We start from the raw sequence: 22,292 nt of genomic DNA, 5'->3' as shown, positions 1-22,292 counted from the left end.
TAGCTCAGCGTCATAAGCACCTGCCTTGCAAGCAAGCGGTCGTGAGTTCCATCCCTGGTACCGATAAAAATGAAAAAGACAAAAAAAAAAAAAAAAGGCAACATGATTGCCCAGAGTATCAGGAAGTATAGGAGTAGCCCTTATTTTACTTAACAATAGCCCAAATTGCAAGGCCGTAATGCTGACAATTTTATTACATGATATTACAAAATAGGATATAAATGTCCTATTTTGTTGGTGTCAGTCTCTTACCATGCCTAATTTATAACCTTCAAACATATATATGCGGGGCTGGGGATTTAGCTCAGCAGCATAAGCACCTGCCTTGCAAGCAGGCAGTCGTGAGTTCGATCTCTGGTACTGATTTAAAAAAAAAAACCATATATATGCATAGGAAAAACTTAGTTATATATCATGTTTGATATTATTTGGAGTCTCAGGCACCCACTGGATCTTAGAACATATCCCCGAAGAATATGGGGGATCTCTAACTGTAAAATGTGAGGAAATGGTATTGATGCTCTAAAGGGAGAAAGAAGAATGACATTATGAAGGAATAATTACATGTAAGAATGTTATAACGTTGTCTAATAATTGCCAGCTTAAATTGATTTCATAGGATATATTCTGGTCCTGTTTTGTATTGACATTTTGGTCATATATGCTTTAGTACCTCCTCTATCTCTGGAGTTTGCTCTCTATTAGTAAGAGACTTTGCCTCAGGCAGCTCAAACATGCTTCATCAGAGTTACGTCCTAGCCCAGGGCCCTGTATCTCTAACAGGCCCCATGCTTGCTCCTCTTGAGCCACTTGTCCTGGGCTTTGTTTTTAAAAGCCTTGTTTCTGTGCTCTAGGCTCCCAGAACCCTGGTCGAAGTTCACCTCCCCCTGGCTATGTGCCTGAGCGGCAGCAGCACATCGCTCGACAGGGATCCTACACCAGCATCAACAGTGAGGGGGAATTCATCCCAGAGACCAGCGAGCAATGTGTGAGTATGGGGGACTAGATTGTGCACACAGTCTGGGTCAGACCAAATGATGGCCACCTTGAGAAATTAGAACTTCAAACAGTAACTTTTCTACGTACCAGGCCTGCCCAAATACGGATTATTCCTTTCTAGGGGCCAAATATCAATTGCTGCAAAGATGGGATCCAAGTTACCTAGCCTCCTTGGTGTTGGGTGAGCACTTGACAGTTTCCCTTCTAAGGTCCCTTACTGGTCTTCCTGTAGAATTTATGTTGTTTATGTTCTTCCTTACAACTGTCTTTCTTCATTTTGGCAAGTTTTTACATATGACCAGTGCTAAACTAACAGATTGTGTGTTTCACTGGCTATATTTTAGTTTTGGTATTTCTTGATGAAAAGTAGGGCGTGAACAATATCCTTATTACACTGTGGAATTGGTTAGACTGACCTATGATGATAGACAGCTGTTATTAATTATCTATTGGTAGATAACAAATTATCACAAATATATTCTTATAGTGCTTTAATTTATGATTTAGTTTCCTTGGATCAGTAGTCTAGACATCAATGTAGCTGAGTCTGCAACCAAGGTGCTAGCTGGACTGCATTCCTTTTCTTGAGTTTGAATTGTCTTTCAAGCTCATATGGTTGTTGGCAGAATGCAGTTCCTTATGATTGTAGGGCTGTGGTTTCTGTTTTTTCACTAGATGTGTCCTAGAGGCCACCCACAGTAGATTGTTGTTGTTTTTTTGTTCGTTTGTTTGGTTTGGTACCAGGGATGAAACTCATAACCTTGCACCTACCAGGCAAGCGCTTGATGAGCCACTGAGCTAAATCCCGACCCCCTACATTTTTTTTGCTATGAGACCTCTCATGATGGAGAGGCTTATTCAAAGCCAACAGGAAAGCTTCTTGGTCCAGTTTGCAAAGACAGTGGAATCATGGAGTAAGCATCCTGTCTTCCCCATAATCCACTGCCTAGAAGTAAGTCATAGGTGCTACTTGCATTCAGGGGGAGGGTGACTCATTGTGACTCACTGGTCCATGTGTCCCACCACAGTACTCATCCTTTGTAGTGGCTGTGTGTGTGTATTTTACTGTGACTGAACCTAGGGTCTTTGTGCTGAGCTACATGTCTACCTCTCCCCGTTTTTTTTGAGAAAAGAAATTTCTAAATTGCCCAGCTGGGCCTTGAATTTGCATCCTCTTCTTTTAGCCTTCCAGAGTGCTGGGATTATAGGTGTATATCACCAGACCTGGCTCTAATGACTGGCTTTTTTTTCCCCCCGTTTTGTTTTTGTTTTTGAGACAGGGTCTCATGTAGTTCAGGCTGGCCTTGAACTCACTGTGTAGCCCAGGCTTGCCTGAGATTCACAGTAATCCCTCCTGCCTCAGCCTCCTGAGTGCATGCACCTACCACACCCAGCCTAATGGCTGATTTTCTTTAACTAGTAGTTTACTTGATGAAAATAGCAGTTTAGAGTCCAGTATTGTGATATCAATCTGTAATCCCTACACTTAGAGGCTGAAGCAGGAAGGTTATCACAAGGCCAGCCTGGGCTACATAATGATTTCAAGGCCAGCCTGAACTATATAGCAAGACTGTCACGGGGGAAAAAAATGGTAGTGAATTCAGCAAGTGTGAGATCTCATTCTGATCATTTCAGTGAATTTGATTTGATTGTATATTTCTAAATTTAATTTAAGAAGAACTTTTTAAGGGTAAAAAAGCCACCAAATAAGCCATCATCACCTCATGTGGGATTTTATAAAACAACTGATTCTTGTAATTTTTTATTTACTGTTCCCACCATATATACTATGAGAAACTCTTGGCATGCTTTACTCTCTCATCTGTACTGCTGCCTTCCAGATAAACTCACATTTGGAACCATGACCTGAAGTGGCTTTAGCTTCAGGGTCATTTTTTTGGGCATTTGACTGATGTTCCTTTCAGTGTCTCTCATTATAGGACTTCTGAACAGCCACTATTCTAAGGGTTAAGGCTCTGAAATCCCAGCGAGTACAGATGAGGTGAATTGCCTTTGGTTTCTGTCCTTCTCCATGATCCTGTACTGTGGCCGGTTCATTTTTTATTTTACCTTCCTAGCCTTGGATTTGATTCTTAGTGAGGACTGACTTTTAGAAACAGACCAAGAATGGTGGAAGCTGAGAACTGTGAAAGCCAAGGTCCTCCCCCATTCCCTCACCTCTTTAGCAGAAGAGAATTCCTGCTAGTAACAGGCCTGTCAAAATAAATCAACTATATGCAGTATTCAATTGAGACTTTCTTGAAAAGTGAAACCAAGATTTTTTTTTTTTTTAATTTTTGCTCTGATCAGGTTTAGGTAATAATTGCATTATTTGCTAACTTTTAGAATAAACAAAACTTAATTCATATTAATTTTTGGCTTACTTTTTCTAGTAGAAATTATGCTAGCACAGTGTAACTTCCTTCACTTCTGCTTTAACTTCTGTGACATTATCATAACAAGGGTCATTTTTTGCAAAAGCATTCACTGGACTCAGCAGTTTTTCCCAAGGCCTTTTGAACCTTTGGTATTTTTCTTCCAGCATAACACTTAACCATCCTTCTCTTTCATTTTCTCTTTTCTGTTACCTGGTCTAACTTTGCCCAATATGCATTTGAAGGATAGGAAGTAATTTCCCATATTGGTTTCACCCATCTTGGGAAATCTTGTATGGTATACAAGATTTGCAATTTTACTTTGCAGTTCATTTGCTCTGATGGGAAAATTTTTAAAAATCATATATGACTGTATGATCTGAAGTATTTGATATTATGGGTGGGGATATTTGAGTTGGAAACTAACTTTATGAAATTTTATGTTATTGAATTTTCATAATTTTGGTAAAAATTGCATAATGTTTAATTTCAGAGCTCAGATAACTAACACAGTTAGCCCTTTGTGCCTGTGGGTTTCATGTCTGTGGATTCAACCGGCTGTAAAATGAAAATATTTGGAAAAAATTGTGTCTGCACTGAATATGTACAGGCTTTTTTTCTTATCATTCCCTAAACTAATACTATAGCATTTACATTGTATTGTGTATTATAAGTAATTTGGATATAAAGTAATAGGAGGATGTGCATGGATGATACGCCATCTTATAACAGAGACTTCAGCATGCACAGATTTTGATATCTGCAAAGATTGTGGAGCCAGTCCCTATGGATGCTGAGGGATGACTGTACTCTAAAATTTAAGACCTAACTCCAGCCTCACTATGTACAGATTAAATGAAGAAAAGTACCTTCACTGGGGAAAAAAAACTATTTCAAAGGCTTTTTGTTGCTTCATATTACCAAGGGCCAGAAAAATAATTTATGTAGATATTTTTTACCTCTGCATTAGAACCAAGAACTAGGAAATTTTTGTTTTGATATCAGCTATGCAATAACTAGTTTTGGCCTTTTGATAGGTCTCCTATCATTTCTCAGCCTGCAGTATTCATCTGTGAAATGAGGCAATACTTGTCTTTGTAAATTATGAATTATCAAGTGTAAACAGAAGCATTGAGGTCCCACCCAGATTCACTGGAAGCCTCCACAGGGTAGTACCATCTCCAGTGCCAGGCACTGATGTTGATGAGCCAACAAAACGCCAACAAGAGAAGCAGTTCTGCTTTGGTCTCCTGGCAGAACTCTTTGCCGTGCCATCCAAGCGTTTTTCTCCCCATTGGAAACTTTCCTTTCAAACTGCAGTGGAGAATGCTATCTTACTAACCATTTTCCCCACTACCTGAGAAAGAAAGGGCACTTTGATATTTAACAATAGAGACAATGTGCTAGCCCTGAGTAGGTCATAGGGCCTGGGTCTCCTGGCTGGAATTTGTTTTGGGACTGGTTTTATTTTATGGCTTGCCTTGCAGATGCTGGACCCCCTGAGCAGTGCTGAAAATTCCTTGTCAGGAAGCTGCCAGTCCTTGGACAGGTCAGCAGACAGGTATGGGGCTGCGGGTGGTTTGGGTGTTAATGTGTAGGTATTTTAGGAGCCAGTGGGTTGAGGAAGTAGTTATCGAGTGTGTGTCTCTGAACTCATCCCATTCATAGGACCAAGGTTAAAACATCAAGCTTCCAGGAAAACCCTTTCCTTAATTTCACAAACACCACAGACAGTGTTTTGTTTGCATAATAAAATGAACATAACAAAATACAAGTGGGCGTGGTGGCCTGTGCCTGTAACTCCCAGCACTCAGGAGGCAAGAGGATTGCCATTAGTTTGAGGCCGGCCTGGACTGCACAGCAAGACCTTGTCTCAAAAACAAAATTAAAAAAAATTTATAAAGTGACTTATTTATTAAGTGCTTTCTGTGTTGTTCTGTTTTACATGTTTTGTCTTTCCACATACTGTATGCTACATTTTTTTTTTTTTTCCTCATTGCTTATTTGACTTTTGAAGTTTGGGGAAAAAATTGAATTTTTGGGTTTACTTTCATTTTTTTCTTCTAAGTGTTTCTGGTAGATAAAAAAGTGATCTAAAATCAAGAAAACAGCTGGGCATGGTGGTGCACTCCTATAATCCCAGCACTCTGGTGGCTGAAGCAGGAGGATTGTTCAAAGTTCAAGACCAGCCTAGGCTACAAAGTGAGCCCAAGGCCAACCAAAACTGCATAGAGAGACCTTGTCTCAAAAAGATAATAAGTAATAAATAAAAATAAGAAAACAAAATATCTAGACAGCCTAGCGTACCACACACCATCTGCTTGATAATGAATCCTGTTCTTAACACCCAGTGAGGGAACAAGTGCTGGCTTCATAACCAAATAGTGCTGGCTTCATAACCACTGCTCCTGTGCCCTGCCCTGGCCTTGTTATGATTATCTCTGGGCAAGATTAGGGTGGTCAGGAGATAGGGGAGCAGGCTTGGGATTTTTAAGGGGTTTTATTTTTTGATTTACGTAACTAATTGTTCATGTGGGTACTAATCTTGTGACTGTGGCCAGATTTGTAGTGTCTTTCCTAATAACTCTCATAAGTGCTGTCTTCCCTCTGCATATTACATGATAGAGGCGTAGTTACTTGTTGGGCTTGCTTACAACCAGCCAGGGGAGGAAAAAGGCCAGGAGCTTTTGCCACATGCTGAGAACTTCTTGCCAAGAACAGGCTGGCTCTAGCTTTGAGCTCTTTCCTAAACTTTGGGGCAGGAGGGAGGACAGTTCTCAAAGATGGGCACTAGTGGACACCACCCACTCACTGTCTTGAGAGTTTCTGACCTGTGGCTCTCAGAAGGCACTTTCATGTCAGGACAAGGGCCATTCGGGTGGATGCTGGGAAAGACAGCTAAGTTTGCCTGTTTTCTTATTCTTGAGTGTTTCCCCTGTCCCTGCAGTGCTTTGTTTTCTTCTAAAGACAGACTTATCTGAAGTCCAGCCTGACTTGAGCTCTCATCTTACCTTTTTGGAAACTGGAAAAGGGCAGATATTTGAGTGGCTTCAGACAAGTCCCTTAACTCTTGAGTTCCTCAGTTTCCTTGTCTCTGAAATAGGTGGATATAATTCGTGTGAAAGGATGATGCCATATACTGCAGCAGGAACATGGACTTTGGGTTGAAGCCCCGCTATGTTGCTTCCTGCCTGTATCATTGGGCGAGTAAATAAGAGTGCTCACACCTGACCTATAGGGTGTCGGCACAGCAGATGTTCAGTAATCGGCACCTGTTACCATGTTTATATTTCCTTCCTCAGAGTTATGAGGATTAAATGAGAAGAAGCTGACTAAAGTAAATCTGAAAGCAGTAACCTGAAAGTTTGTAAGCTACGATCTTTGTCACTGCCTGGGCCAGGAATTTTCTTGCAGTCCTTCACCTGTTACAAAGGTGGGGATAAAGGTTATGAAGAGAAAAAGATGCTCAGCTAAAGGAGAGTTCAGTAGGATAGATGTGCTTACCACCGGAGTCCTGTCAAGTCAGGGCTTCTGACTAGTGAAAGGAAGGGAAGAGAGAGAGACCAGGCCCAGAAAGGGTCGCTTTCCTCCTCTTCTGCTTCCCACACATCTGGGTGTGGATACACTTAATAAGGGACACAAATCATCTGGGTGCTCTGCCTTTTTCTGCCCTCTAGGCTGCTCTGGAAGCACACTGAGGTGTATTTTTATGATTCTTTTTTGTTTTCTGTAGTCCATCCTTCCGGAAGTCACGAATGTCGCGAGCCCAGAGCTTCCCAGACAACAGGCAGGAGTACTCCGGTGAGCTCCAGGAGGCTGAGTGGGCACTAAGGGATGTCTGGGTGGGGCCAGGGATGGTGCTGGGTTGGAAAGCCTGAACTATGGAAATTCTCCTGGGCCTGCTGCTGTAGGCTCTCAGGTGACCTGGGGCTTAAGTGGCTTACCCACAGAACCGCCCAGAAGCCAGTGATTCCCCTGTCTCACTCAGATAGAGAAACCCAGCTCTATGACAAAGGGGTAAAAGGAGGAACCTATCCCCGGCGCTACCACGTGTCTGTGCACCATAAAGACTACAATGATGGTGAGTGTGTCTCCATGCTGCCCCCTGCTGGCTGCCTTGAGATAATCATGCTTACATTTTTGTGGAAGATTTATAAAGGAATGGGGAGTTCCAGGCCGTGCATTTCCCTTTATTCCTGAAAAACTTAGACTTGAGGCAAGTGGGACAGGAAACTAATCCGATGGGGAATTGTAGTTGTAGACTAACATGCTACCACTCTGTCTTTTGTTCCATGGTGTGCTCTAGGGTACCAGCCCTTCAAATCCTTCAGTAGCAGCTGCAGAAATACTACAGATTTGACTTGACTTGGCTATAAAGGACAGCATCCCCTCTGGCATAAGTCGGGTGGGAGGGCAGGTAGAATAGACAGAGCTAGTATTATTGTCACTTCTAGCTGGTTTGTACATTCAGTCTTACGGCCAGAGGTCTGACTTGCTCTGCTCTGGCTCTTGCCCCACTCCAGGCAGAAGAACATTTCCCCGAATACGACGTCATCAAGGCAACCTGTTCACTCTGGTTCCCTCCAGCCGCTCCCTAAGCACAAATGGCGAGAACATGGGTCTGGCTGTACAATACCTGGACCCCCGGGGGCGCCTGCGAAGTGCAGACAGCGAGAACACTCTTTCTGTTCAGGAGAGGAATGTGCCGACCAAGTGTGAGTGAGGAGTGTCCCTGGCACGGAAGAGACTGCTAAGGGTGCTCAGATGAATTGCAGGGGCAGGAGGACAGCCAGGCCTCTGGGGAGCTTAGGCTCAGCAGTCTGCTCTTCTGACCCATTCTCTCCACACTGAGAGAACCTTGGAGAGGAAAGCATATCTTGGACCTTATGCTTGATTCTACTGCTATAGACTTCTGTCTGGTCTGTAGTTTTTCCATGTTCAAACTGAAAAGCATGCGCTTGATTTCTGCCATGTTATTTTGGAGCTTTGGAGGTAAAAGTATTTGATGAATGCAGAAGAGCACTTTACCACTGCGTTAGCTGTCCTCTGCTTCCCAAGCTTCTGACCTTAAGGTCCCATTGACCAGGGTACTGAGCCTGCTCCAGGTGGGGTAGAGAGGCTGTACTGTGAGAATAGATGGTGCTAGGTGTGGGTGGAGCCTGAGCCAGAGGCCCCATGATCCAGCATCTGGAGAATGAGAAGGGTCTCTAATGAGTGTGTGTATCGTAATACAGTTTCTGCTATTTTTCCTGTAGCTCCTAGTGCCCCCATCAATTGGCGCCGGGGGAAACTCCTGGGCCAGGGTGCCTTTGGCAGGGTCTATTTGTGCTATGATGTGGACACAGGACGTGAACTTGCTTCCAAGCAGGTCCAGTTTGACCCGGACAGTCCTGAGACAAGCAAGGTACCACCTTCTCCATGCCCCGACCTCCTTTTCTCCCATTCCAATGAAAATACCTCTTATTCAAGGGTGAATTGCTCAAGGTGCTACAACTTGCCTCCCCATCATTCTTCTCCCAGGCTCCTTTGCTATACATGAAGCAAGAGAAACTGAGAAACTGAGTCCATACCAAAGGCCCCAGTAACCCAAACTGAGAGGTGATAACCAGTATACTCTGCCTCAACTCTCCAAAATAGCACCTCTCTCCAGCTTTCAGCCCCAGGAGGAGCCATGGGGCTCACTTGTTTGGTCTAATTCTAAAGAAGGAATATGTGGCCTATATCTTACCTTGAGTAAACTATCCTTGATGGTTACCTCAACTAAGCCCTACAAGCCTTGTTCTCACTGTCAGCCTCCCTCAGGGCCTAGGAATGCCATGCCTGAGGGTTACCCAGCGTTGTGGTTGAGGAGCAGACAGTTGAGAAGTCCCCCTTTTGTTCAACTGAAGTTCTCAAGGCAGACCCTTGTGAGATGTAGATTAAGGTGAGCAGAACTGACCCCAGGCTAAGTTCCCAGGTGACCACTGGCCCCTCTGTAGGAGGTGAGTGCCCTGGAGTGTGAGATCCAGTTGCTGAAGAACCTGCAGCATGAGCGTATAGTGCAGTACTATGGCTGCCTGAGGGACCGTGCCGAGAAGACTCTGACCATCTTCATGGAGTATATGCCAGGGGTATGTGCTCCTTGAATGCATGTAAGACTGTACAAAAGAGGGCCTGACTTGGGACTGAGGGCTGGGAGGATGATCCCCCTCGAGCTTGGGCTGACCCCTTGAGGCTTCAGAGTACAGAGGAGCCGGGTGAGGTGATGGCAGGATTTGGAGTCAGGAGGGCCCTGTGGCTGCAGTGAGGGTATGAGGTGAACACTGTCCCAGGCCAGCCTAAACCTACCGTGGGATGGCTATTCTCTGTCCCGTAAGCACAGCATTCACCTGGAATAGAGGCACTTTCTCCTAGACGTGTGCCCTACATTGCTTGAAGGAAAGATTGTTTCATGCTTTTTTCTAAGCTGTCCTACAGCTTCTAGAAAAGTGTCTTCCACATCACAAATGGGACTTGGTTGAATCTCTGCTTTCCTGCAGTGCTAGGGGCTGGAAATAGCCTTGCTCCTTCCCATAGCCGTCCTCTGAGAGGACTCCCTCTGACTCCTTGTGGCTGGTAGGGCTCAGTGAAAGACCAGTTGAAGGCCTATGGAGCTCTGACGGAGAGTGTGACCCGCAAGTACACCCGGCAGATCCTGGAGGGCATGTCTTATCTGCACAGCAACATGATTGTTCACCGGGACATCAAGGGTGAGTAGGGGCAGGTTGTGTGAGTCCTCAAGACTTGGGTTCCAGGATGTTACTATGCAGTGACTAGATGGGCCAGTCAACCATTCTGAGCTTTCTGGAATCAGCTCCGAGTCCTTCCCATTTGGGGGTTGGTGTAAGATGGGTTGAGCAATTTGGAGAAATACCCTGTAGTGCTGTGCAAATGTTGACCAAGGAGATGATCACTTAGGTGTTGTGGATGTGAGGGTTCCTTTCATTGGACTGTGTCATATGCAGCTTCTGTCCATTTCAGTGGTGGCCTGTGCCCTTCCATTAGCTCTTGGTGCCTGGAGGGAGAATAGTAGAAAATGAAAGTGTCTCAGGTGATTTTCTCTGCCCTTTGATGTCTTAGGGGCCAACATCCTCCGAGACTCTGCTGGAAATGTGAAACTGGGGGACTTCGGAGCCAGCAAACGCCTGCAGACCATCTGCATGTCTGGAACAGGCATGCGCTCAGTCACCGGCACACCCTACTGGATGAGCCCTGAGGTGATCAGCGGCGAGGGCTATGGAAGGAAGGCAGATGTGTGGTGAGCATTAGGACATGCCGGGATCCCATCCTCTTGCCTTGGGTATAGTAGCTGCAAACTGGAAATCACCTGAATATAGCAGGGGAGACTGAGAACCTGGGTTGTGCTAGCCAGTGCACCCAGAGCCTAGGTAGGGGTGGTGGTTCAAGCAGTGACATGTGACAACTATGGTGCATTTAACCTCAAATAGCAAAACTGTTGGTGCTAGGAATTTAGCCGTGAAAAATAATCTCATGTTTGCTAAATTCCTTTAAGAAGTAGGATCCATACTGGCGCACACCTGTAATCCCAGCATTTGGGAGGCTGAGGCAGAAGGATTGCTGTGAGTTTGAGGCCAGCCTGAGCTACACAATGAGACCCTGTCTCAAAAATAAAAAAGAAGTAGGACCCACTCTGAAGGCTTAGCTCTGTCTCTAAACAAGAGCATACTTAAAGTACTCAGATGGCTTCATTTGCTCTGCCTAACTTATCTCCTCCTTCAGCAAGGATTTAGAAGTTGTGAGAACTTCTCTCCTTTGCAAGTTATTAGGCACGCTGAGTAGTGGTCCCCTCAAAGATGTCCATGTAACCTGGAACCTATAAATGTTACCTTGTACTGTGTGGCAGTCAGATTCTTTGCAGCTGTGACTAATGACATAGAGATGGACAGGTTATTCTGGACTGTCTAAGTGGGCCCATTATAATTACAAATACCCTATTTTTTAAAAAAGTAGGAGAACTGGGGTGTAGCTCAGTGGAAAAGCTCTTGGGTTCAATCCCCAGCACCAAAAAAAAAATCGCAAAAAACAGAAAAACTCGGGGGGCAAGAAAGACAGGAGATGAGCACAGGCAGTGGGAGATGTGACAATGGAAGCAGAAGGCTGGAGCGAGGCAAGGAGAAGACCCATGACCCAAGAAGTTCAGGCAGGGCCGGAAGACTTTAGTGCTAGATCACGTGCTTATCATGTGCAAGGACCTAGGTTCCATCCTCAGCATGAGATCAGGCCAGGGGAGGGGAGGGAAACTTAGAGCTTCCAGAAGGAACCATTCTTGCTGATGCCTTAATGTTAGCTCAGTGAGATTGATTTTAGACTGCTGACCACCAGAACTGTTGTAGTCACGCCACTAAGTTTGTAGAAATTTGTTACAGTAGTAATAGGAAATGAATACAGTGGACCCTCAAGTTGTAACCAAACTGACATATGAACAACTTGGATTATGACCAGAATTTTAGTTTTAACTTACAATCAAAGGCTTGGCTTATGATCCGAATCCCAGCTGCTTATGTTTCCAGATGGTCTCACATACAGATTTAACCCTTAAAGAGTTGTAAAACATTACAACCTCCTTTCTTGTACTGGGTTAACTGAGAAATCCTGGGCCAGTGTCTCTCAAAAGACACTGAACTCTGCCTGTATACAGGAGAGAAACTTGGAAGGCTGTGTAGAGGAGCCTGAGCCTTCCACTGACAACTCAAGTTACAACCAGCCCTCAGGAATGAGTTGAGTTCCTAAGTCAAGGGTCCATTGTACAATTGTCTTGGAGCTTCCCAACACACACACACACACACACACACACACACACACACACACACACACTCACACACACTCACACTCCATCCTAGGAATGGAACCTCAGGCCTTACCCATGATTTAGTCACTCTACTACTGAGCTGTGCTCTTGGAGCTGTATCCTTGTACACTCTGTGGTTGATAGGCAAGCTACCCCTGCTTTTTTTGAGTCCCTTTGCATGAGGCATTGTTTTCTCTCTTTTGACTTTCAGTCTATGAATTTCCTTTTGAGTTAATGTGTTTCTTGTATGCCACACTTTGTAGATCTTGTTTCTCGATCCATTCTGCCTGTGTTCCTTTTTATTGGTGAATAAGGCTGTCTACATTAGTGGTTACAGCCAACATGCACTGGCTCCTCTTTGCCATGCTTTTTTCCTGCTCTTGGTTCCCTACTTTTCCGCTCCACTTCAGTTGCCTGGCCCGCTCTGTGATCCCACTCTGCTGCAGTTCCTGGAACTGCGGTCATCTTTAACTCTAGCAGATCCTTTGGTACTCTTTGTAGAGTTAGTTTGGTGGTCATGAATTCCTTCAGCTGTTCTTTATCATGGAAGTATCTTTTTTCCATTAACTTTGAAAGGTAGTTTTTCAGGGTACATCAGTCTAGGTTGGAAGTTCCTTTCTTTCAAGACAGAATACTTCACTCTAAGCCTTTTTTTTTTTTTTTTTTTTTTTTTTTTGTCTTTTTCCTTTTTCCTTTTTATCCGTACCGGGGATCGAACTCACGACTGCCTGCTTACAAGGCAGGCGCTTATGCCGCTGAGCTAAACCTCCAGCCCCCCAAGCTATTCTTTATGTGATGGTTTGTGTTAAGAAGTCGTGATTCTGATGAGTTTCCCTTTACAGGTAATCTGCTTCTAATATTCTGCATTTGTGCTGAATTTCTGGGATCATCTTATATGTCTGGGTGTAGATTTAATTTGGCTATGGCTAGTTGGAGGTCTGTATGCCCCACTTATCTGTATGTCAGGTCCTTTTCCCTTTGGAAGTTCTCTGTTATTATTTCTGTAAATAATCTTTTTATGTCTTTTGTGTTGACTCCTGTTTTTTGCTGACACTTATCATTCTTAAATGATTTTTTTTTTTGCCCTTAGAGCCACTGAATTGTTGTTTCCTGGTTCCTTGTTATTTTTAAGAGATCTTCTGTTTCACAATTGCTAGCTGCCATCGTGTTTTCAAGTTCTGAAAGTCTATCTTCAGTTTCTTTCAGGTGGTTTTCCAGCTTTCAGTGGAGTTTTTAATTTCTTGGATATCTCTCTTTGAGTCTGTTTCATGCATTCCGATTCTTCTCTCTATTGTTCATTCAAGGTTTCCCTCATTTCCCTATGTGCCTCATTTTTGTTTTTTTATGTCTTCCTTAGATATGCTCAGCAACGTATTTGTCATTACTTCTTTTACCTAAGATATTTTTTCTGATTGATTTATTTTGCAGTCTCCCTAAATTAGTTTCTTTACTTCAGTTGCCATCATTCGAGAAATTTCAGGCAACTTCCACTTTCTTCCATGTCCATATCTCTTGGACTTATTCTGTTTGGGCTGGAGGCCAGAGATTGCCTATTGCTCCTTCATCTTGACATTTTCCTGGGTTCCTCCAGACAAGAAGGTTGTAGGGTCCCAGGCACTTTCCATGTTGGCTTCCCATCCCACAGTGTAGGGGAAGGGGTCAGGCATGTGAGTTTCTTCTAACCCAGGTTCTGCAGGTGGACGTGGCGTATGGGGCAAGCTTCACCAGACACTCAAGGCTTCTCCAAGATATAGCTGGCTAGTTCTCCTAGCCTACCTCTGGGTACCTACAGGAGAGTCCCTGTTGCCCTGCATGCACATGGGGGCTGGCCTGGCTTCTTCCCACATTTCTTATGTGGGTGCTGAATGAATTAATCAGTATGAGGGCAACGGGGTTAGGCTCCTGCCTCAAAATTGTAAAGAAGGACTAGCGATGAGTTAAAGGCCCTGAATACAATCCCTACAGAAAAAAGAAAAAGCTTCTTGGTAAATGTGGGATACAGGCTTATCCTATATGCTTTGAAACCTCTTCTGTCCTCTGAGAATTCAGGGACAGCAACCATCAGCTTGGCCTATCTTGTGCCATAGTGTGATCTGGGGAAAGTATCTCTTTTCACTACAGTGGGTGCACAGCCAGGGCCTGGAGCTGTCCAAGGGGTGACATGGGGGTCTCTCTCTCCAGGAGCCTGGGCTGCACTGTGGTGGAGATGCTGACAGAGAAACCACCGTGGGCAGAGTATGAAGCAATGGCTGCCATTTTCAAGATTGCCACCCAGCCTACCAACCCTCAGCTGCCTTCTCACATCTCTGAACATGGCCGGGACTTCCTGAGACGCATTTTTGTGGAGGCTCATCAGAGACCTTCAGCTGAGGAGCTGCTCACACACCACTTTGCACAGCTTGTGTACTGAGCTCTCAAGGCCATGCTGCTGCTGGCCACTCCTGCTGCATGGGCAAGGCGCTGCTGTGGGGCTCAGCAAATTCGCTGCTTCTCCCAGGCAAAGCTGTGGACCAGGGAGCTGCAGTCCAGCCAGCATTTGCCTGTGCCCCTTGTGCCAGTGGAGCTCAGAGCCAGATGGGATATCTGTAGCCTCAAGGACTGGGAGACCCCAGCCTACCAGACCTAAGCTCTGGCACCCCCAAGTTCAGTGTGGAGGGGAAGGGCTGGGAACAGTGTGCAAGGCAGCAGTGGGCCCACCCTTGGGATGTGTCCTGCAGTCTGTGCTGAAGCCCAGGGGGTCTGTGGCACAGGACTGACACAGGGTTTGAATAGTGTTATTTTCATTCAGAATGTTATAGTGTCTCCTCCCAGTGTCTGGCAACCACCAGAGTGTCTGTGGCTGGCAGAGCCCACTCAAGCCTAAGGTAAAGCCCAGCATCCCCAACCCCTGGAAGGCAGAGGCACAGGCTACCCTCTCTTACGGAGCCCCAGGTCAGCCTTGCCAGTCCTTGTTCTTTACCAAAGATGAAGCAAATGTTATGCTGCCTTATTCAGGGAAGAAGGAGCCTGTGCTGCCTGCCCCCACGACCTTGCATCCTCAAGCAGAGGCCTGAGATGTGTAACTGCTCCCCTGAGCGGGGAGACCCAGTTTTGTCAATGCAATTGTCTCTGTTTTACAAGTTGGAGTCACTCGCTGTACCCGGTTTCTAAACTGGAGACTTGTGTGTCCCCTGGGCTCTTGAGTATCCCAGTGTGGGCTTGGGCCTTGGGCTTTCCTGGAAAGAGCTGCCGGGGTAGCCTTTGGGCTCCTGGCCTAACATTCATCGCCCTACTGAAGCAGAAAAGGTAGACAACTCTGCGAGGGCATCTGGCCAGCTGGGTGCAAGCCTGACCCAGCTGTTCAGGAGAGCCCCAGCAGTTGTCTTCGGCTGTGTGAGTCATGACCCTGCCAGGCCAGAGCCCACTCCACCTGGTACAAGGGAAAGCCTATGTGCTGCCACCAACTGTCCAGAACCAGCAGCTCTCTTTAGCCCACCTTGCCTGGCCTAGTGAGGTCTCAGTCTCTTCCCTTCTTGTACCTCCCATGTGAGAGGAATGGCAAGTGATCGGGGAAACAGGATCTCCAAGCAGCTTAGAGTTGGCCATATTTACCTCAGCCTGGGCGCTGGTCCTCCATGCCTCCTTCCAAAATGTGCCTATTGCTAGAGCTCCTCCCTCCCAATGCCCAGTTTCCTTGGGAGTTGTCATTAATGGGGGGGGCAGTGCCCAGGGATGGGCATCTCCAGGGAGCTGGGGATTAGTGCCAGGCAGCTCGTTGCCAGCCATGCCCACTTCCCCACGGGCACAGAACAAGCCAAAGCCTTCGTTGTATGTTGACGATGCACTTTTATGAATGTAGTTTCTATCGCTGTTTTTAGCCTTTTCACATCATGTAATGTGAGGCCTTGTACTTGTTAATTTATATCTCAGATCATATTTGATGGTTTTTATATATATATCAGTTGTAGACTGTTACAGGTGATGGACGCCTCAAGAGAGAAGAGAACAATGAAAGCAGCTGGTTTTGCAGAAATGTGTGCTGCATGGTGCCAACTGGGCCTGGGCCCCTTTGTGCCACCCCTTTTTACCAGGGGACTCTGTCAAGCCACCTTCCACAGGCGGTTGTCCCGAGGCCAGCAAACGCATGCTCCTGCCTCCCATCCTGGCCCTTGCCCAGGGTGGGGACCAGCCATCATCTCGACCTAAGCTGCCAAGCAGCAGCTCAGCCTCTCTGTGACCCCATCCTAATGGCCATAGCCTTCCCTGGCCCTCACCCTGTCCCTAGTGTCTCCCATCCCCACCCCCCACGTGGAAACAGCATGGTGTCGCTGACAAGATGACTGTGTCCCAGGTCCAGGCTCTCACAGAGCCCCACTTCCAGGGTCTTACCTCACAGGGAACATTTTGAAAATGAATTTAAAAACAAGCCAACAAATCTTGGAACTCCAAAAAAAAACAAAAAATGACTCATTTTTGTGCCAAAAACTGTGGACATGCTGGCTCAGCATCCTCAGGACCAAGCTATTGCTTAATTTTAATTTATTGTTTTTTTTTTACTAATCCAGATGAAAAGTTAACGGGGTTCTAGGATGGCCTGGGCCCAAAGGTTCTTGGCAGTTTGTTAGCAGCCCCAGGCTTAATGTGGGAAGGGGTTAAGCCACAGTTCCATCATTCCGTGGAGTGTGTGTGCCTCAGCCAACCCCGCGTGGAAGGGCCAGGGCTGGGTCAGTGCACACCTTACCGCCCTCCTGTCCCTCCAGCTCTGTTTATATCTGAATTGTGAACTGTGCAGAAGAACCTTCAACCATAGTTATTTGACTGTATCTTGACTGAGGGCTTGCAGTGCAAAGCCAGGCCAGTGTCACACATTACTTTCAATAAAAGGGATCATTTATACTAGAGGCATCCTGTGGCCATGCTTTTGGTTGGGGTTACAGGTATGTGGGAGGGGCTAGGTGTGGTACCTAGCAAAAAGCTTGGGCCCCTCAGCTAAAGGAGTCCTGGGATTCTTGGGTTGAGTATTGCCGTCATCCCACAGCACTCAGCCCCCTTCCTCCCTTTCCCTGCCACAAGCACCATACAGCGTGGTAGGTACATTGGGGGTCATTTACTAAGGTAGCATTGTTGGTGCTCCTGACCTGGACATCACCTGGATGCCCTGGATTCCTGCAGTATGTGGCACCCAGTAGGGTCTTCAGCCCATCCTTGCAGGTGAGTACTCAGAAGCCACCTCTCCAGCATGTCCCTTGACCCACCTAAAGGGAGATTCTCGTTCCCATCACTGACCTGTGATACAGGAAGCTGGGTCTGCTCTGAGGTTCTTCTCCACCGAGGACCTAGGCCTTGAGTGCCTTCTCTGCCTCTGCAAGGAGCAGTGCCTCCCTCAACAGCACTGTGGCTCACCTGACACCAGGGCTTGAGGCCCAGTTTTCTGGGTAGGAATTACCAAGGAACTTAAGTTGTATAGGGTGGTGGCAGCAGAGCCTCCAGGGGTCTATTATTTTGTTCCCCCAGCTCATGTATCCCGCAAGCTCTTTGGGAAAATCAAGCCAGTGGTTCTGGGACAGGACAACCCAGACTTCTGTTTTTACATGGTGGTGGTGGGGTCAGTCTAAGCTTGTCTTGTTTGCTGTAAATTACAGTTCCTCTGTGTGCCTGTGCTCTCAGGACAGAAAGTCAACCCCAGATTTTGGAAAGGCACTAGAAAGATGTAGCAATAAGGGAGAACGGGGATTAAAAGGTAGCAGTCACTAAAATCTTCAATGGCACTACAGGTTCCCACCATTCTTGCAGATTTCCAGGGCACAGGGCGAGTACCAGCTCGAAGCTGAGGGGCACAGTGAGTTTCCATTACAGTTGCAGGGTACAGTGCCTTGTCCGAGTGGAAGAGCACCCCCCCCCCTTTTAAAACTGGCTAGTATTTCTGACATCCATTGACCCTCCCACCAAGGCCAAGAGTGCTCTGGGCTCTGTTCCCCCTTCTCCTTCATAGGGTGAGTCTGCATCTTTTCTACCACAAAACCCCACTTTAGGCCACATAATAACAGAGTCAGCATCTATTTAAACATGTTTAAAATGGGGTTCATCACAACAGAGGGGCAGGAATAAAAGGGGAGCATGGAAGCTGCCCACCCAGCAGGTCTCAGGCTCTCACCCTGGCAGAGGCTTCTAACTTCCTGGTGCAAGAGGGTCCCAAACCCCCAAAAGGCAGGTTCTGCCTTGTCTCGCCACTTCCCCATCCCCTCCCCTGCTTCTGCAGAAGTGGCAACCACGAGGCCCAGCAGGTGGCGCACTCGCTCTCCTTCCTCCAGTTCCCTGTAGCTTGGGTCCAGGTTAAGGGCAGAGGTAGATGGGGAGACTTGGGGGCTGCACACAGCCCAGGTGGCAGTGAGGGCGCTTGGGACCCTGAGGGGGAACATGCTGACTCCTTGCTGGAGAAAAGGCACCTAGTTAGGGAAACATTTGGGGGCCTTCCAGGGGGGGGGTGTGAGGTGGGGTGGGGTAGGCTGAAAGAAGCAGGTGAGCAAACGCCAGTCCTTGCTCCCACACCCCTACCCACCGAGGGAGAAGGAAAGAATCCTGGAGCAGAGCCCTGCACCTGGAATCTTCTGCCTGAGGAGCTGTGCCCCCTTCTACCCTGCCAGCCCAGCCAAGCCTACAATCAACCTCTTTGCCACCCTTCCAAAGGCCCAGTTCTAGGCCCTCTGCAGAGGGAGCAGAAGATTACAGGGTGTCTCAGGCTGTCTTGGTGCTAGGGTCCACTTCCTTGTGGGTCCAGAGCTCCTTGTGCTGCTTGCGTCCGAAACCCTCATCGTAGTTGCCTTTGCTCTTAAACAGCTGCTGGAAGTGGGGTTTGCAGTAAAACTCGCCGTGCAGAGCTGCGTAGCTGCCCAGGCTGCGGAAGTAGAACAACCAGGTCAGGCCGGGTCAGGGCTGAAAGTCAGGGGCCAGTCAGGCAGGGCAGGGTCGCACCTCAGCTTGGTGTGGCAGTGCTTGCAGCAGAAGCAAGAGTTGTGAAAAACGAGCTTGTCGGCCACCAGCCGCTCCATGGGGTACACAGTCTTCTGGCAGGCGGTGCAGGTCTCCTTCACCTGGGCCCGAAGGCTGAAAGACTGTAGGGGGACACTCAGCCAAGGGCCTGGCCATCACCTACCCTTTCCTCCACCCACAGCTACCCAGAGGACCCTACCTTGGAGCGCTGCACAGTGCTGCTGCCACCACCGCCTTTGGCTTCCTGAGGGAGAGGGACAATAAGTGCAGGGGTGACTCTGGAGTGGCCTTCCCAGATCCCAGGCCACTCAAGAGGGGGCAAAAGGTGCTGGACAAACAGGCCGCTCCTCTCCCTTCATCCTTCCCACTCGGATGGTCACCTACATGAGAGGGGGTGGTCTGGGCGGCTCCTGCAGCCTGGAACATGGCTCTTCAAAAGTGATGGAGGCCCTGGGCTGAGACGCGGCACCCGCTGGGTTCTGCAAGGGGAAGTCGTTTGGTAGGGCCCCATGAGCCCTTCCCCCAGCCTGCAGGGTGGGGTGTTTACAGAAAAGGGGCTGGGGGGCTGTGGTTGGGACTTTCCCTAAGTCATTTCCTGTTGCTCTTGGTTTTGCCACTTCCGCCCCTCACCCATTCCTTCGCCGCCCCTCTGCCCCCCACTCCCCAGTCCCCACGACTCCCCCTCCTGGGTCAAGGTCCCTGTGTTGGAACCATGTGTGGAAGAACAAAGTTAGCGGTGAAAAACTGTAGATGCGGGTTCTGAGTGCGCCTTGCGGGAGACTCCTCCTGGGGTGAAGGGGTCAGCCGAGGGCGGGGCCAAGAGTGCCAGGGCGAGAACCCGTTGCCCCAGCTTGAACCGTGCCGCGCACTGCCCAGTGCCGGGCCCATGCGCGCAGTCCTGGACAGCGCTCGGCCTGGCCGCCTGCCCACCAGGCCGCTCCCCCGCCCGCGGCCAGCTCCTCGGCCAGAGGACCTGCGGGAACCCGACCCCTAGACCCCGCGTCCCCGAGGGCCCGCCCCTGAAGGGCGGATGTGATCCTCGGGCCCCAGGAAAGAACAACGCGCGGAACCGCCGGGCGTCTGCGCCCCTCGCCCCCCATCTCGGTGCTCAGGCTCGCGCGCTGGATGCAGACCCTCCCCGGCTGGCCGCAGGTCTCACCGGGCCCCGGCCTGGGCCGTGGGGGCGGGGGTCAGTCTCAGGGGCCGCCTCGGGTGCGAGGAGGGAGCGGGGCCGAGCTTCCGCCGCCGCCAGTGGTCCCCGAGCGGCCACCACCACCGCCGCCTTATGCCGGCGCCGCCCCGCCGGCCCCCGCCCCGCGCCCGCCCATTGGCTCCGTCGCGCCGGAGCCGCCTCCGGGGCCCCGCTGCCGCCGCCGACCGCCCTCCGTGCTTTGTCTTTCCGTGGTTCTCCGTCCCCCGCCTTTGTCTGCCCCCCGCGCCCACATCGCGCTCCCGGGCCCGCACCAGCCCCGGCTCCGTGCCGCTGGTCGCCAGGGTCTGTCCCGTCTGCCTTCTCCCCAAGGCTCCAGGTGCCAGGCACCCGCGCGCGGAGAGGGGATCAGTGATAGCGGGGACAGGAGCCCAAAGGCCCTCACAGCATACCTCGCGCGGGGACAAGTTCAGGCTGTGACCGCACCGCCTCTCCGAATCATGCCTAGGCCTTTCGCTGCCTCGGTTTCCCCTGTTGGCTCTTGTAGACACAGGGCCTGACGGCCCAAGTACTGCCTAGCCCTGTAGGCTGAGACCCTGCTGGCCGACCCGGGAGGCAGGCCAGAGCCCACACCCGGTATGACCCCCGAACCCCAACGGGCCGCGAAGTCCTCCAGCCGCCAGGGGCCGCCCCCACGCACGCGGGGCCCGCCGAGGAAGATGGCAGCAGCACGAGGTCTGGCCAAGTCCGTCGGCGAGGCTGCGAGGTCCCGGTCGGGCCAGCCGCGAGCTGCAGGGAGGGCCTGGGTAGCCCGCCTGACCAGGGGGTCCGATGGGCCCCATCCCAGTGAGCTTCCCGGGGCACATACTCTCCTGGGGCCCCACGTACAGAGCGTTTCAGCGGCTTGATTTTGTGGGACTGCTTGCTAATCGTGGCCCTGAGGAAAGCTGGGGTACATCCTCAGGATAGGGTTTGTCAGCCCTCAAGCTAGCAAATCTAAGGCACCCAAACCTCGTCCCCAAATGAGACACTAGGCCTGAAGACTTTGTGACTTGTTCCAGAGAACGGAAATGGCTCAGCAGCAAGGCGCTCTGCCGCCGCCCTAGTCCCAGTGCACAGCAGGGCTCCGGCGATGCCCACCGGAGTGTGTAGCCTCAGCTGTGTTGCGGAAACACAGGGCAGCTCTGAACAGGCTCCTGCGCGGCAGCCTGAGGCTTCTGGGTTCCAGCAACTGGCTTTGCCAGAGGCCAGGCTGGAGGTTGTTCCGGGAAGCACAGCCTCAGTGTTCCCACACTGTGGCAGGAATAGAACTGGCAGCACCTGAGTGCATCCGCGCGTTTTTAAGGGAAAAGAAGAGTTCCACACCTGCTAGGCTGCAGGCAGCCCAACACCCAGCCGCTTCCCGGGCCCACAGTGGGTACCCATGCTGAGCTTCACTTTTTTCCTTCAATCTTTGGTTTGCTCTGAAGGAAGAGGCGTGTGTCTGTCTGTGTTGCTTAGGGGGAGATGGGGACCCTGAGGACTCCCTGATGGGCACTTAAGAACTCTATAACTGCATGTGTCTCCCATGAGACACACTTAAATTCTCCAAGGGGGCCGTTTGATGCAAGAAAGAAAGCCCAGGAGGTTACCCAAACAGGCTCCCAGAGCCCCGCTGGTCAGGGCTGGGGGTCAGGCCTGAGGCCCCTGCCTTGCTCAGCAGGCAAGGCCATCTGTAGGCGCTGAGCTGTAGTTGGTGACCACAGAATCAGCAGTTCTGAGGGAAACGTGGCCGATAAAGTGATGCAGTGTTGAGAAACAGGAGCTTCAGCCTAGTACGGTGACACACAATTACAGTCCCAAGCTACTGGATAGGGGAAATTGAGGCAAGAGTCTCTCTTGAACACAGGAGTTTGAGACCAGTCTGGATGGGCAATATAGTGAGACTCTGAGTACGCCCATTAATTAAAAAGAAAAGTAGCAAGGAGCTGGC

General features: G+C 49.1%; 2 protein-coding genes across 7 annotated transcripts in view; one reads left to right on the top strand and one right to left on the bottom strand.

Moving 5' to 3' along the window:
* Map3k3 (mitogen-activated protein kinase kinase kinase 3) overlaps positions 1-17,081 on the top strand; it is an 82,342-nt gene extending 65,261 nt beyond the window's left edge. For 3 of the 4 annotated variants that reach the window (XM_063242619.1, XM_005001970.4, XM_063242621.1), the window contains 10 exons: positions 855-988; positions 4,862-4,935; positions 7,108-7,175; positions 7,363-7,455; positions 7,898-8,089; positions 8,630-8,778; positions 9,353-9,484; positions 9,973-10,102; positions 10,473-10,650; positions 14,383-17,081. In XM_063242619.1, coding sequence (XP_063098689.1) covers positions 855-988; positions 4,862-4,935; positions 7,108-7,175; positions 7,363-7,455; positions 7,898-8,089; positions 8,630-8,778; positions 9,353-9,484; positions 9,973-10,102; positions 10,473-10,650; positions 14,383-14,611 — 1,379 coding nt within the window. In that variant the 3' untranslated portion in view covers positions 14,612-17,081. The remainder of the gene's footprint in view (positions 1-854; positions 989-4,861; positions 4,936-7,107; positions 7,176-7,362; positions 7,456-7,897; positions 8,090-8,629; positions 8,779-9,352; positions 9,485-9,972; positions 10,103-10,472; positions 10,651-14,382) is intronic. The other variant, XM_063242620.1, reaches the window with a different exon arrangement.
* Positions 17,082-18,235: 1,154 nt separating this feature from the next.
* Positions 18,236-20,984, bottom strand: Limd2 (LIM domain containing 2). Of its 3 annotated transcripts, none has more exons than XM_013148374.3 (5): positions 20,773-20,984; positions 19,555-19,649; positions 19,370-19,414; positions 19,153-19,292; positions 18,236-19,075 (listed from the first exon to the last, which is right to left on the bottom strand). In XM_013148374.3, exons 2-5 carry the CDS (start codon positions 19,594-19,596, stop codon positions 18,916-18,918), a joined length of 387 nt encoding a protein of 128 aa, XP_013003828.1. In that variant the 5' UTR covers positions 19,597-19,649; positions 20,773-20,984; the 3' UTR covers positions 18,236-18,915. The 3 variants fall into 3 exon arrangements, with proteins under 3 accessions (XP_013003828.1, XP_003465972.1, XP_063098699.1); XM_003465924.5 differs by lacking the exon at positions 20,773-20,984 and adding an exon at positions 20,330-20,471; XM_063242629.1 differs by lacking the exon at positions 20,773-20,984 and adding an exon at positions 20,304-20,322.
* Between the last annotated feature and the right edge of the window lie 1,308 nt (positions 20,985-22,292).

The sequence above is a fragment of the Cavia porcellus genome, unplaced genomic scaffold, assembly GCF_034190915.1.
Source record: "Cavia porcellus strain 051 isolate PalLab524CR breed Dunkin Hartley unplaced genomic scaffold, mCavPor4.1 scaffold_32, whole genome shotgun sequence".
NCBI classification, from domain to species: domain Eukaryota; kingdom Metazoa; phylum Chordata; class Mammalia; order Rodentia; family Caviidae; genus Cavia; species Cavia porcellus.
Note: the sequence above shows the minus strand (reverse complement) of the source record. Positions and strands in the feature narration are given on the sequence as shown.

Coding starts and splice junctions, on each gene's coding strand:
- Limd2 (XM_013148374.3), bottom strand. CDS start 19,596: ATGTTCCAGGCTGCAGGAGCCGCCCAGACCACCCCCTCTCAT. Junction 19,415..19,554: donor CCCAGACCACCCCCTCTCAT/GTAGGTGACCAT, acceptor CCTCTCCCTCAG/GAAGCCAAAGGCGGTGGTGG. Junction 19,076..19,152: donor CACTGCCACACCAAGCTGAG/GTGCGACCCTGC, acceptor CTACTTCCGCAG/CCTGGGCAGCTACGCAGCTC.